Source organism: Gavialis gangeticus, unplaced genomic scaffold (assembly GCF_001723915.1).
Source record: "Gavialis gangeticus isolate Ggan-Ray unplaced genomic scaffold, GavGan_comp1, whole genome shotgun sequence".
NCBI classification, from domain to species: Eukaryota; Metazoa; Chordata; order Crocodylia; family Gavialidae; genus Gavialis; species Gavialis gangeticus.
In genome coordinates this window covers 29,941,349-29,957,649 of record NW_017729033.1, presented here as the reverse complement: position 1 = coordinate 29,957,649, position 16,301 = coordinate 29,941,349, and the positions used below count along the sequence as shown (strand labels likewise).

The following is a 16,301-nucleotide window of genomic DNA, read 5'->3' as shown; positions in this document are numbered from 1 at the left end:
TTAAAGAAAGCACAATTCTTTAGCTATTAAGCAAAAACAAATACATTTTCACCTCCAAACTGATTAACTAAACTAGCAGGCTAGTGCAAATTAGAATGCTCTTATGCAATTAAGCTTTCCATTGATTACAGTGGATCACCTATTAAAAATCTCTGCATGAAAGTATACAAGAACCTAGGAAAGAAGGTATGAAGAAAAATGCCTTCTTTGCTGTAACAAATTGGATAATGAGAGAGACTCACTTTTGTACTCTAGAGAGAGGGTAGAAATAGAGACCTAGAATCTCTCAAGAGGTTGAAAGATACTTGAGACCCTAACTGAAGAAAATATACTAAAAAAACAAACCTTGCCATTATTAACCAATAAAGATGAAGAACAATATATTCAGCATTGATTGCCATAAACTCTTGGATCGTTACATATATTAATAAAAATGAAATATTATGCAACAAAAATAGCCACTCCCCTTCAACCAACCCAAAGAATAACAGGATTTAATCATTTACAATGACTGGGAAAGACTCAAAGCTGTTCCCATTTTAATAATTTCAACAGCGCTTCAACTATTTCCTTGAGAGGGAAATCTGGAAGACATCACTCTGTACTGCTACTTCTCCTTAAAGGCATCTTCATTCACACGGCAACCCTGGGAAGTTTGTACCCAGTACTTGGTGGATTTCCAGCCCAGAACTGGACATGTTCTCAAAGCACGTCCTGCAGAAGAACTGCACCGAGTGTTTGCAGCTAAAACCAGGGAAGGAGATATGAGCAGAAAATAGCAGGCTCTGCTCAGCCACAGTTGGGAAGAGCTGGTATTTTAATACTTACTGATCATGGTGGTGCCTCCAGCTAGAGCTGCTTTGGTGCCCTGATAGAAATCATCAACAGCAGTCATTCCTTGGTACGGCTTTTGTAGGTAAGTGTTGACATCAATGCCTCCAGGAATAACCATACGCCCATTAGCCTCGATGGTCTTTACGCCACCAGGAACAATCAAATTCTCTCCTATTTGCCTAAACAACAGAAAAACAGCAAAATACTGATTTTGCTTGCTGCAAAGAACTCTGCTCACGTCTACATGTCTCTCTGTAAGTGATCCTCAGCACCGCTGAGAACAGGTTTAAGTTAACTTTTTATTTCCATTATTAACTATTTTGTTTATTTATTTAATCTATATGCCACTCTCCCCAAAAAAGGCTCAGGGCAGCTTATAATAAAAGACTGAATAACTTATAAAGACAAATATAATATTTCAATACGATAATATTTAGTAAACCAAACTCCTCTAAAAATACCTCAACTTAACCTTGCTTGCTAAATCTGTGCTTGAGACTTGGGCGCTGTTGGGCCACAAGGGGATTCCAGAGCAAAGGGCAACCTGTTAAGAACAACCTCCCATGTGTTTTGGCCAAATGAACTTGGTGCACAGATGGTTCCTGCAAGAGATGATTCTCAGACTGAGATGGGACATAAGGTCATCCCTTATGTGTCCTGTTACACTGGTAATAATAGGTCTGGGGATCTATGAAACATCTTGAATCCACATGGATCTCAAAGCACCTGGTGAACTCAAGGCAAGTGCAGCAAAAGTAATTCCAAAGATACTATCTGAGTGAATTAAGTGTGACTTCTGTGTAAATTTAGCTGCATAAGCTAGCTTTTTATTAACTGCCTTTATAAGCATTCAACCAGCATGTGGTAATACTGCAAAACAGTTTAGGACAAGGTATGAAGGTTATGATAATCAAGTCAAAGTACATAGCAAGCAATCTCAGTCAATTGGAAACTGGCCACTGACCTAAACGAGCAAGGATTTCCCACAGAGTAAGTTCAGCTAGACATAATGTAATAGCCCAGACTGGACTTTAACAAAGACACCAAGATTAGAGGTGCAAGAGGTGGGAAAAATTTGGGGCATGCATGGCCAAGGGAATGAAATGTGGTAAAAAAGGAATTTGGAATAGAGGAGTGAAGGGGAAACCGTGGCAGGTGCTTTGCACTGCTCTGGCAAGACAAAGCAGTTGGAAACCCAGTTTAACTGGTCCATACGTTGTGGCTGCTTTGTCTTGCTCCAGAGTGAAGTAAAACACCAGACTGTACCAACCATAAAAAATTAATTACTTCAGGGTGAGATTTAAGGTTCAGATCTTTAAACTGTTAGAAACGTCAGATGGCAGCATTCACTGGGGGTTTCCATTTACTGCTCCCAGGCTTTTCATTATTAAAAAATACAAGGAAAAGCTACTTGACATTTGACTGAAGATGAGACTATATATTAGTAGTTTAGGATAAATTACAATCATTACTTGAAACCAACCATTATAAACCTGCAGCATTAAGGTTAACCTTAAAAAGGAATTCAAACATACCAGGGTATGAAGATGCAGGTATCACCCCCACACAGCACTAACTGTGCCCAGCCACTGACTTCAGCTTTTCCGTATAGATAAAGCACAGTGAAATCTGGTGTACAGGCTAGTATTTAAATATGCAAATTAATAACAACATTTCCCTTCCCCCAGCTCTTCATAACTGAAAGTTCCTCTATTAGGAATAAGGTTAATTCTGACCTACAGTGACTTGTGGGTGGGAGAGTGGGGAAGGGGACAATTCAGGTTTTTCAGTGGTTTGGCTGGTAATTTAGCTTGAACTGATTTTTAGAGACACTTTGAGATTTTGCAGAATTATTCTCCTCTCATGTTGTCATTTCAGGGGCAATAGCAGATCCAGGTGCAAGGTGAATGCAGCCTCCCACCCCCATTTTGCCTGCACAGCGAGTTATGAGCTCACTGACTGGTCACAGCAGGCACCTGCCAGACCTCCATGTGAGCAGCAAGCTCTGAGCTCACCAGCTGATCAGGATGAGGTCCAACTGGAGGCCCTAGTTTCATATGGCCTCAGAGGCTGCTTCTGTCAGCCTTCCCCCTTCTGCCCCTCCCTGCTGAATTCAGCAGCAGGGGAAAGAAGGGGCAAGTGGTGGCAGGAGCACTCACCCCCTGGGCTCTACAGGAACCGTGTGCAAGCCAGGGAAAGGTCATGGGCAGCACAAGCAAAGCAGGATGCAATTGCACTGCTACACCCACTCTGGATCTGCCCCCTGTTCAGGGAAAAGTGAAGATTCATGCATGGTTACCATAACTCTGGTTTGCCATACTTTAGCACACTGGGCTTTCCTTTTTATCTGAATTTCTTGCATCTATAACACTTGGTTTGAAAATCATTACAAGATATTTGTAACAATAGCCTATCTGTATACATCACTTAAACTTCCTTTTAAAAATAGTTTTTATCTAGGGTAAAGTAATAGCTATGTACACACACACATACAACACAGGCATAATAAATTATGAAGTTATTTTGACCAACCCTCAAGTGCAACAGTCAAACAGTCGCCATGTTTAACAGACCACAACAATAATTTAGGATAGGAAAGAAACATATCTACCAATATTAATCATACACAGTAGAAGCAATGGGGCAATTACTCAAAGTGTAATATGGCCAAACAACCAGAGCTAATCAATAGCCATGAGAGAGCAGTCTGTTTCTGCGTCTCATCCAAAAACTCCACCTCCAGCAGTAGCATTCCATAATAGACGGGGTTAGCCCAAGTCTACCTGAACTCTGGAGTTCAAGGAGTTTTCTGTTTCAAAGACTATAGTCAAACAGTATAACATAATTAGAAAATTATAAATGCACAGGGAATTAGGAAGAGTGCAGGAATGGTAAGCAGGCTAGCATACCAACTTGTACAAACAAGACTTTCAATGCTTCCCTAGTATTAAAGTGTGAACAGTATCAGAGAGTATCACAGAGGACACAAGGGAGCCCATCATCAGCTGGCAAACAAATAAAAGCAAAGTGAAAGCTTCACTGCCAACAGTCGTACCAATCCGCTTTTACCGTTCATGGTTTACCCCTAGAATTTGAACCCTTCTCTTTCTCTGTGCAGTGTTTGTCAGTAAGGACAACTAAGGATGAAAATGCCCCCTCTCCTTTAAATAACAATTTTGAAACAACACTGTTCTTCTAATAATTACCATGCATGTTCAGAGAATAACAAGAAAATTAAGAAAAGTTGAATGATTTTATTGTCCCCCGCTGCCATCAACTCTCATGTCCTGACTCAGCAAAGCACTTCACTTTACACCTATCTATAAGTTCCTCTTTAACAGCAAGTTCAAGCTTGTTTTATGTCCACTGTATTCAAAGGGAGTTAATCATGTGCTAAAGGGCTTTGTTGAATCAGAGCTTCATCTGTTTTCAGTCCATTGCAGAATCACAGCTTTTCAACACAGCTGAATAGAGTGGATTTCTCTGAACCTGACTGGTGGATAGTGAGACTGTTGCCACTGCTAAAAGAGTCAATCCCCCTCTAGCCCAGAAGAAGATAGATCTTCACTGGCACTGACTGCTATTCTGACTAGCACACTGAACAAGAAAGATCTTGTCAGGCACCTTGGACAGTTCATTTTTTAAATAATATGTATGGTAATGGAGAAGTGGCTCACTTAGCTTAAGTTGGTAAGAATAGGAAGTTATATGATACTTGGAATCTACATAACATGTACATGCAGCAGACGCCTCAGCGATGCATCAGTCATTTTTTGCAAGCTGCAAGGTTCACAATCTCCCAGCAAGTTACTAAAATCTATAATGTCCTATGACCAAAGCATGTGAATGATGTCACACAGTAAGCACAAGTTGATTAGGGCAGGATGTTATGGCAAAGGCCCAATATCTGCAACAATTTATGCACCAGTTACCGTCATGCACCTGATAAATCCCCATTGAGTTCAGTGGAGAGCCTAAGATTTGCAATGTTTAGCCAAAGAGCCTAGTATTCAAAAATTACTCAACAGTGTATTATGCTTTTATAGGCACCTGTGACATCCTCAACCACCACTCAGCTGTCACTTAACCCTCTTAAGGTTTGAGCAGTGCATATTCACAAAGTCCTGTAAGCAGACACAGCCCCACAGCTGAAGTACCACTCGAGCCCTGACACACCAAAGAAGCGATCTCTTGACTATTTTGCCTCAAGTCAGAGCAAGCATCCTTACCTAGACTAACCTAAGGTAAAGCACACTCTTGCCTACAGTGTGGAAGACCCAGATTCAAAATACTGGTCTGCGGCAGAGATTCAAACCCAAGTCTCCTACATTTCAAGTGAGTGCCCAGATCCCCAGGATACGCTCCTACTTCTCCTGCTGGAACTGCTCCTCTTTGCATAAATAACTGCATATTATTAGACTGGTAAGAAAGAGAAAGATTTACTCCATGGCCAATGGTTAGAGCACTGGTTAGGGTCCGAGATATGACTGAGGTTCAAGTATCTGTTTTAATGAATATTTAGCTGTTTAAACATATGGAACAGTTCAAATGGGAGATACTGAGAAAGACCCATCCTAAAACACCCAGTGGGGTCATGGCTATGGGACTCTACTGGACTATGAAACATGAGGTAAAGCAGGAGCCTGTCCCCACATCTCCCACGTACCACAGAAGCACTCTACTAACTAGGCTACTGGTTACTGCAGCCTCTCATTTTTTCACAGAAATTTCACCTAAATCCAGAAATTTATGAACAATCCAGGACCCTAACTGAAGGGCACCTGTCTTTGACCAATCAACCAGTAAATCCTGTCTCATCCCACTGCTCTGCATTTCACTTCTGATTAGCTTAGGCCACACTCCCTACTTGTCTAATTTCTGTGGATCCATTCCTTAGATGCCCATTTATCCGTATAGATGGTATAAGCAGCCTGGGCACCTAATGCTGGGCTAAAGATTCCAGTAGGGGCCGGGAACCTAATTGTTAGGCATTACATCGCTCTGAATTACATTGCTGGAAGATCTGAATCAGATACATATTTAGGAAGTTTGCCCCCTGGGCAGAAATGTCAGAGCCTTACCCGACCCCAGCTGCTGCTACTATGGCACAGGCTTCCCAGGGCCTACTTTCTGGCAGCCCCTCTAAATCAGGATGCTGCCTCACTCACCTACCCCTAATTATGCTACAGGCCTGAATCAGGCACGGTTACAGGACTTCAGACCTCAAGAAAGCTCAACAGTCAGCTACACCTTGTTTTAATCCTGTGACAGGCTTACAGCTGACCACAGGGAATATGCATTCAAACAAATAAGGATAGAGCTAAGGTGAAGAGAAGCATTTATTAAATGGTCTCCAATTGGTTATTTTAGGCTTTAAAAATTATCATGTTTTCATGATTTTTGTCATCTTCTCATAAACTAATATCTTCATGGGAATTTGAATATTTCTGTCATTTTTCCACCGGAGGTGCCACACAGCTAAGCAAAAACACAAAAGCCCCAAGTAAAAGTTACTAAAAAGAAAATAAAACTGAATAGCCTGATATCATTTTCCAAGATGAACAAGGTGCAGTAGGTTATGACCACAGAAGGAATATAAAAAACCTACAGAATAAGCAACAACACAGGAGAGGGGGCTGTGTAAAGAAGACCATTATTAATTGGTCAATGTTCATCCATAACAAAGAGCTCAAAGACAATAAATTATTTGTTAATTGCTGTCATTGCTTCTTTATACACTGACCTTTGGTATCTGAAGCCTTGGACCAAATTGGCTGCTTAGGCTGATGGAGAAATTTGGGGGCCACAAACTAATTTCTATTGTAGTTCCTCTTGATGAATAGGGAAAACAAACTACAGTAACAAGGTAGATATTTTCTTCTCCTATACACGCAGTTTAACTTGACATTTTTTCCACACTGAACAGTTAATAACACTACAAAGGAAACCCAAAAAGTATGTTTGTAGTACAAAACCTGACCTGCTAACTCCCCTTCTTTCTTTTCAAAATGTGTGTTCCCACTCTCCTCAAAACCAGTAGCCATCAAAGTTGGGAGTGGATTATATTACTACCACTGGATATTTCTGAATTGGAAGCTGTGCTGCCGCAGCTACTTTTGCTTAAGATTTGGCACCAACAAATTTGTTTGGAATATAAAATCTATCTATCTATCCCTCATCTCTTGGTCCATCTTATGTTCAAATAAGTATGGGGTGTGTGTGTGTATAATATATATTACACACACACACACACACACACACACACACACCCACACACACTGTACTTACTTGAGCATAAGATGGCCCCCAATAATTAGATTCTATATATGGAAAATTATAAATTTGTTATAATTTTTCAGTTATGCAATCTAATTTTTAGATATTTATCTTCAATCTGTCCCTGTCACATTGCTACAGCAGGGAAAATAAATCTGGGGAGTCAAGTCTGCCCTTTACGTTCCCACTGTCTTTATCCTGCAGTCTCTTCCCCCTCTCCTTACCGTCCAACCCTCCTCTCCCTGAGCACATGGAAGTGAAGAACAAATTTGAAATAACTGACCTTGAAATAAACATAGCTGTAGTAATGTGCATATAGTACCCATAGACTTAGTTCATTCAGAATTCATACATACCTTTTCTGAAACTGCTGCAAGTTTTAGTACAGGTACTCTATCAATACACTTTTAAGTAGCACTTTGGTACCTACTTATATATAGAACAAACTTTTTTTAATAACATTTAAAATTTCATTTTACTGCCAATTCCAAGTTAAATTCCAAATTTCAACTGAGCAGATCTCAATTGTTCAAGTCTGTGGTGCTACCACCAGCAAGTATCCTACTTCCCAGACTCATTAGTCTCAAGGCTTCAGATACTCTGAAATCCATAGCAAGCATCCTTCATACAAGCCCCATGCCCAGAGGCCTTGGAGGTCAAATGCCCCCTAGTCTCACTTGCTCCTAGCCAAAAGGTCAAGGAGCAAGCCCGAAAACAATCCCCCAACAATACATGATATTAGACCAAAGCCAAAAGGCTCAGGATTTACCAGACAGTTCATTGGTCGGACCCCATTAGAGTCAACAGGATTTCAAGCCATGATGAAGTTATAGCTCAGCACTGTTCAGTATGTGTGTGTAATCCAATACCCCCCACAGAGGATCCATGTGCTAATTAGCCTCCCACTCATGACTGAAATGGGGTTGAGTCTTGAGATGCTCTAAACATTTATAGGCAGATGAGGCATAGGGCAAACTGGTCCGGCTTCATTTCAGGGAGGGTGGGGCCATATTAATTATATACAACAAGCTGAGAGAAGGGCTGACAAATGGATTCTGGGTGAACTGCTTGGGGACCCATTTGGTGATGTTTGCCAGTCATTTAAGGATGGTAAAGAAACAAGAATCACTGGAAATAGGAAGCAAAGACATAGCTCAGCTGTGGGAGTAAAAGAGGAAATCAGAATGCATTCAGCGTAATGGTTGACCATGACCTGAAAAAGATTTGGTGCAAAGGGGGACTGCATTCAATTGGCACTTTCATTCATTTTATTTCGATTAGCTGTATTAACATATCCTTGTGGTAGGTTACCTGCATTTCTATAGAGGTAGAGGAAAGAATGGGCCAGAAGGAGGGGATACAACGTTCTGGCAAGGGCTGGACTTCAGGGGGTTGTTTCAGCCCCGTATAGGTATAGGATAGGCTAGGGGACAGCTTTTGTTGTCAGAAAGGGTGGGTGAGGGCTTTGTCAGTACCTTTTGTGTTATGTATCGATGTGTGAACCTGTATTTATATAAGAAACAAGGGTAAGATGTTCACTGGATAACGCTATAGTTTTAAGCAAAGTGAAGGTGACGTCATTTATCATGCGAGTATTATGTATTTTCTTGAAATTGTATTTGTATTCCCTTTGGGAGGCCTCAGTTGGGGTCCTTTTTTAATCTGTTTGATATTGTCTGTTTTCTAATAAAATGTTACAAACAAACAAAAAAAAAGGTTACCTGGCAGGGGAAATACAATGCATCTCAGTCTAAAAAAGCAATCTTCTTTAAGCCTCCTATGGATAACTGTTTTTCTGGCGTGGTTTAGTGCTTGCTGAGGTGTTGGGGCTTAAAGCCCACTTTATGGAAATGGGAGGCTCCTTCCTAGCTTGTACTTGTGGCCACATGGCTGAAGGCAGGCGAAACTTGGGGGCATCTGAATCCCAAGCCTCCAAGCTTGAGCCCACATGTAGGATGCTTGCCAAAAGACACTGGAAATATTTCAAGCCCCTGGTGAGGGTGGAGGATGTTTTCTGGTTGTAGGGCCACTTATGGTTCTGGACTGACTCACAGATTTGGACTTGATTTGGCTTGAAACGTGAAAAATTACTTTAAAAAAAAAAAAGGTTCCCATCAGCATCATCGTTTCTCAACTGCTCCTGGGTTAAGATCAAGTGTAGTGGCTTGGCAGAGCCCTGGTTTTACTGCCTTGATCAATGCGAGGAGTAGCAGGGGGATGGAGGAAAAGGAGGAGCCTGGAACAGTATTAGTCATAATCTTGGAGAAGAGAATGGCACTTATGGAAGGAAAACTGAACCAAGAGATGAGAAATGAATCAGAGAGTAGAAGCAAAGATCGAGAGTCTGATGGAGGGTGAATGAAGGTGGGGAAGGGGTGATAAAAGAAGGTAGGAAAGAAAGGTGTGGTGGGATTATCAGTTTTGGAGAATACTTGATGGAAGGAAGCAATAAGGGAAGAGTCCAGTCCACAAGAAGAACAGAAAAGGAGGTCAGGAAGGAGAAATGAAGAATGAAACAGTGACTGAATGGCAAATGAAGACTAGCAGAAGGAATAAGCCAGACCCACAAAAATAAAGGAGATGGAAGGAAGCGAGAGATGGAGCGGCAGGTAATCTATGCCTGAGAATGAGAGCAGTATTAACAGGGAAGGAGAAGAGAGAAGCCAGACAAAAGGGACGCAAAGAGGGGAGGATTAGAGTTGACTGCATCAAGCAGCAGCATAGAAGACTCATAAAAGTGGTAGAGATGCGTAATTTAAATAGACAAGCATGACTGTATAAATGTCAGAAGTGTGTTATTGAGGAAGAGGTGGGACAAGATCATGCCACTATTGAGTAGGGTTAAAGCAGACAAAATGTTTACAGGAGTGTGGAATCCCATGGGAGAGGGATTACTAGCATTTTGTAAAGAGATGGGGATGGGGTCTATTGTGGTGGGTGAAATTGGGTGTAAACAAAGTGTCTGGAGTTGTGATTTTGCTCAAGAGTTAGGAAGTGGAAGTGCAGCAAGAGCAAGTGACTGCAGAAGGGAAACTGTAATGGATGGTGGTAGGGTTTGAAAAGAAAGTGTTAAACATTTTTAATATATACACTGAAAGAGAAGGAAGGATCACCCTGTCTAAGAAATCAGAGGTGTATGTAGGCAGAGTTGAGGGATTCCCACTGCAAATTCTGATGTGGGATTTCAACTGCACTATCAACGAGGGGTATAGGAAAGGGGATGGACAGGAGGGAGAGATGGACAGCTCATCAGAAGTACTGATTAATATAATAAGAGGAGGCCTAAAAGATGTATGGGCCAATGAAAAGGTCATTACAAGGATGAAACCAAGTAGGACACAGGTGTTGAAGATTGATTTTGTATTAACGTCAAATGGGCTAGGGATTAAAAACAAGGAGATTGTAGACATGACCTTCAGTGATCACCAGATGTTGAGAATGGAAGTGAGTGTGGAAAGGGATGTGGAAGCTAAATGTTCAGTTATTACACGATGAGGAGACTTGCCAAGAATATGTAGAACTGTTTAAAGCAGGGCAGGCAAAGTCTAGCCCATGGGCCAGATCAGGCCTGCAGTGGACTCCATTTCCCAGCAGCCCCTGACTGCATTGCTGCGGCCGGTGTCCATGGAGACCCCAGCAGCAGCAGGGCTGTAACAGCCCAGGACCACGGTTTCCATGAAGATGGCCCCAGCAGTGCTGGCAGCAGAGACGATCCCAGCAGGGTGCAGGGCTCGGGGCAAGCTGTGTGCCCTGCCAGTGCTGCTGGGGCTGGTCTCGATGGAAATCCTGGTCCCACGCTGTCACAGCCCCACCACTGCTGGGGTGTCCGTGGAAACCAGCCGCAGCAACGTGGGCAGGGGCCTCTGGGAAATGGAGTCTGGCCACTGCCTGGATCTGCTATTCTGCCCACCTCTGGTATAAGGAGGATGCTGAAGAGATACTACAAAAGCATCTGGGAGTGGTGGACAATAAACAAGAGAAGAACAAGAGAATTTTTCATAAATATTGGTCAAAGAGAAATGAAGACCAAGGTGGAAGAGCTAGAAGAACTACAGCCAACAAAACAGGAATTATTAAAGGAGGTGGTAAGAGGAGTATGAGTGAAAGAAGAACTGGAAGACATAAAGCAATGGACTGAAGAATGGTTAAAAGGGAATGAATGAGAAAATCTTTCTGACTAGAGCTCCTTAAATGGAAAAGAGGGAAGGATGGTGTAAATATTTTTCAGTGAAATGGACGAAAAGAAGGAAGGAACTGAAAGCCGTGAGAACTGAAAAATGAATCCAAGTTAAAAAGAGGGTGAAGATGTTGGACACGATAGCAGAGATTTATAAAGAGCTGTACAAAAAAAGAGAAATGGATAGAAAAAAAGAAGGTATTCCTTTAGGGGATAAAGGAAAGAATAGAAGATGGAAAGAAAGAAAACCTGGAGTAGAAGTTAAGTATGAGGAAGGTAGAAGACTGCTTAAAAGCTTGCGAGAGAGGGAAGGCGCTGGGAAGAGACAGACATCCAGCAGAATTCTATGAAAAGGTTTGGCAATGGCTGGGGACAGATATAATAGAGACATACAAGGAATTAGTGGGGGTTGTGGAGATAGGGGAAGAGTCTGCAGAAGGCATGGTAACTTTGATATTCAAGAAGGGAAAGGAAGATGAGTTAAGCAACTGGAGGCCAATATCCCTTTTAAATGTAGACTAAAAATTGATGGCAAAAGTACTGGCCAAAACAATACAGTACATGACTTTTGTGCAGATGTGATACAAAAAGAACAAACATGTACCATTCCTAAGAGAAGGATATCCCAGACCCTGTGGTTAATGGGAGATGTCATATTGGATGTGTAAGAGGAAAAGAAACATGGTAATAATTAATTTAGACCTGGAAAAAAAAGCTTATGATATACAGTAAAATATGAAGTTGAGTACTGGTGAATAGTTACTTAAGTAGAGCATTCCTCATACAAACAGGGGTACAACAGGGATGCCAGCTATATCCCAATCTTTTTGTGTGCATGATGGCGCAGAGAATTTGTGATGATAAGCTGATATGCAGTAAGAAGGCACCAGGAGGAGAAGAAGTTATATGTCCATTATATATGGATGATGTGAACATAGTGGCTCAGGACAATGTATCTATTGAGAAGGTATTGAAGCATACTGAGGACTATGGTGAAGTGTCAGGGGCAGAATTAAATAAAATGAAAAGTATGTTGATGGGTGTGAGGAATTGGAGGAATTCACAGAAGTTCGGGCAGTGGGTGGTAGAGGGTGTATCTTGGGAACCCCAATGGATACTCAAAGGAAAGGAATAAAGATGTGAGAGAAGTCGGAGGTAAGGTGAGGCAGATCTTGGGACTGTGGAGTGGTAGGCTGTTATCTTTCCAGGGTAAAGTGGCTGCAGTGAAAACGGTATACTTGCTGACCATCCTTTACACAGGGATAGCAGATAAGGAGGGTACAAAGGCAGATTTTTTTTTTGGATACATAAAAGAGAAAGGGTAGCCAGAACATAGCTATACACAGCTAGGGAATTAGGAAGCTCAGGAGGCCAGATTTGGAAAGTTTTGTGTATACTTGTTTTATAAATATGTTCTGTAAAGAGGTAATGGAGGGGGATGGGGAAGCCTGCATGTTTCTGTCATTACCTGGCAGCAAAATCATTAAGAAGACAGGGCACGTACAGGGGAGATTGGAAAAAAAACATGGGTATGGCAGCCACTGGCCCACTACATGAAAATGGACAGTTTTTAAAAGGTACATAAACCAGTGGGAGTGGTTGGAAGACCATAAGAAGGTGACTAATATGATAAGAAAGAAAGACATGATAACAATAGTTGGGGATCTGACAGAAGGACAGATGACAAATGTGTGGAAAGAGGTGACTGATAATAGCCTGACAGGGGAATGTACAGCTATCATATATGGATGTTGATATGGAATATTCTTCCCGTGAGGGGCATTCAGCATACGTGGGGATTGGTAAAATTGACAGTGTGCCCAACAGAGGGATGTGGAGCTGAAGAATCTGTATTGCATGTATTTTAGGACTGTTCTTTTGTACAAGGGGTATGGGAGGCAAGGGTGCATCATTTTTGAGGGTCATCAATCTGAAGTGAGGTAACAAATGAAATTGTGTTGTATGGGTTAGTGCCCAAAGGACTGAGACATGGAGCCTGAGAACCATACTACCCTGTGAGACAGTAGTGATACGGAAGGTGAGAAACCTACTGTTGGTCAAGGGACTGGGTTTCACCAGAAGAGAACATTTGGATTTGTCAATCTATGAATTGAAATACTATATGGATCAAGATGTGGATGAGATGGGAAAGAAGAAGGCAGAGAAGAGATGGAGGAAAGAAGAATGACAGTGTTTCTTCCAAAAGGACAAAGTGAAGGAATGAAATCTGTTGCTTCCTCCTGGGTTGCGGGTGGAACGTGAGAGGTTAGTGTGTTAATAGTAGAAAGGGGGTAATAAGAATAAGGTATTGTTGTAGAGGGGTTGTCAAGTTTTGTGTTAATGTAGTTTCTTTTAGTTGTTTTGTAGTAATAAAAAAGTTTTCCATCAGTATGTTTGCCCAATATAGGCCATGTGTTTCATAGCCATGCTTGGTTTTGGCTGCATTTAACCAACTTCATAGTTTGTTTCCAATACTGAGCACATACTGCTTTTAGCAGAAGTTTAAAGATAGACAGTGTATTTAATGAACTTTTCTTGCATGTGGATGTAAGGTGAGGGGCTAGTTTCCCAATACTAATTGGTAAAAAAAAAAACCTTGTCTTTTAATAGAGTACATAAGGTATATAAAATGAAAAATATTTTGCGGTCCTGTACTCTTTGACTACAAGAATGTTTTGACATTGCTTCTGAAAGAGCATCTGTCTCCTTAATATATCCATTCCCTATTTCATGCAAGTTTTACAGAAAGAATTTTTGAGATCCAAAAAATTACAGTTTCATTTTAAAAGTATAATGGAGCCAAAGTGTTGGACCTTGTGAGTTGGTTGTCTGTTATAGTACACTGCTTTGAGCCTTTCTGGATAGGGTGGGATATAAATCTAAATTATAACAGTAATAATAATTAGCTAGATATGCATATCATAACATTTACAGACATCCCCAATTCAACATGCATAGAAGTATCTCTGTTCTGATAAGGTCCAGAGTGAGAACGCGAGCACTGGCTAAACTACCATGTACCTCAACTGCCTGACTCTCACTAAGGCTATCAAAAGCCTGTACTTTGGAAGCAATATATTCAAAGAGATTTTTTTATACATAGCTCCTATGGTTTGCTTCCTTAATTTCTTGTAGGCTGTCTTTGTTAATTTAACAGAAGATGTAAGATCAAACCTTGCCCATCACTATATACCTGTGTACAAAAAAGACAGAAAAAGCATTCCAAAGTCTATGCATAATATACCTAGTGGTGGTCTGAAGGCATACAAGCAGTGGCATACATGCATGGCTAGACCCATCAGACACACTAGGGGTTCAGCACGAGGGGAAAGTGCTTATGTATCCATAAATAGTACAAAATGTCACCAATACCAGCAAGTGCCCCTAAAAAAAAAAGCAGTAAGAAGCCTCCCGCTGTATGCTGAGCTAGCCACTATTCATCATCCTTACCTGGAATTTTTTGCATTACAGGTCATTACTACCTTGCCTGGGTTTAAGTTGTTACCTGCACTACAAAAACTAACACAAACTGTCACAAGTAACTAGGAATGGACCCATTAGGGGGTCCAGGAACTTCACGGCACAATGACTGAAGGAATCCTCTACTTGCTAGTGAAAGTGAAAATCAAAATTGTGTAATAAATGCACTATGAATACAAGTCCAGATCAATGTGCATGCTGCAGGACCCAATAATATTGTCACAAAGAAATTGTATCAATATGATTAATATGCATGCAAACAGTGCAGTATTTTAAAAACCAACTTTATAAGTCCATCTTCCAGGTATATGTCTGCATAGAAGGAGTGGTCATCATTGATAATTCTTCCACCTTTAATAAGTAGTCGATCACTCTGAGGAAAAAAGGAAGAAACATTTATGACACAAACAAATGTACATAAAAATGAAATGATGAAATCAAATACCATATGCCCAACTTTCATAAGATGGACCAAATCTCAGTACAAGTGCCAGGACCACTCAGTTTACAGAGCTGAGGTATTATAGTATCATGTCACCTAATACACCTGCATTTTCTGAGCTATGAGTTTTAGCCTCAAGAATCAAATCAAAATAACACTCTCAAGATAAATGCTTTACACTATATTTATTATATTACTCCTCCCAAGTTACTGCTCCTATGATTATTTCTATTTTAAAGGTACAGAGAAGGGCAACAAAAATGTTCAGAGGTATGAGCAGATTCCATACCAGGAGAGTCTGAAAAGGCTGGGACTCTTCAGTTCAAAAAAGGAGAAGGCCAAAGGGGAACATGACAGAAGATTAAAAAATCACGAATGGTGTTGATAAAGTGAACAGGGAACTGTTATTCACCGAGTCCCAGAATACGATGACTAGGGGGCACTGAAATTATCAGGAAACAAGTTTTGAAAAAAGGGGGAGGGAGTACTTTTTATATAGCATGTAGTTAATTTGCTGGGACTCAGCGACACAGGAGGTTGCAGAGGCAAGCAATATAACTAGGTTCCAAAAAGGATTGGACAAATTCATGCAGGACAGGTCCACTGGGAGCTTTAAAGAGAACAGTCCGGGATGCATCTGCTGAAATCCCTGAACTACTGATGCCAGGGAGGGTAGGACAGGAATGGACGTGCTTTGTACATACACCAGATTTGTTTTGTACATACACTCCCTCTAAAGAATCTACTACTTGCCACTGTCAGACAGCATACTGGCCTACACAGACCATTGGTCCAAGCCAGTAAGATACTATTTATGTTCTTAACATAAAATTCCTAAAATAGTCAAGGGAACAGGGACCAGAACCCATGCCTCCCCCTGCACATCTGAATGCCCTACTCATTAGACTACAAAGTCAAGCTGTTTCTTGTTTGCTCTTCCTCTGACCCCATGAATTATGTGTTCTTTGCTATACAGTGACCCAGCTTCAACAGGATGGGTAGTGGAGGCCCTGACCCAAAACAGGCTACAACTTGCTAGCAGAGACAACCCAAGCAGGGTGCCGGGCCCCGTCCCCGGACATGAGAAAGCCA

At 41.3% G+C, this 16,301-nt stretch overlaps 1 protein-coding gene across 4 annotated transcripts in view; it reads right to left on the bottom strand.

The window, feature by feature from the left end:
• CRMP1 (collapsin response mediator protein 1) overlaps nt 1-16,301 on the bottom strand; it is a 105,307-nt gene that overhangs the window by 49,699 nt on the left and 39,307 nt on the right. For all 4 annotated transcript variants that reach the window (XM_019526521.1, XM_019526517.1, XM_019526518.1 and 1 more), the window contains 2 exons: nt 15,052-15,140; nt 829-1,013 (listed from right to left, as the gene is read on the bottom strand). In XM_019526521.1, coding sequence (XP_019382066.1) covers nt 829-1,013; nt 15,052-15,140 — 274 coding nt within the window. The remainder of the gene's footprint in view (nt 1-828; nt 1,014-15,051; nt 15,141-16,301) is intronic.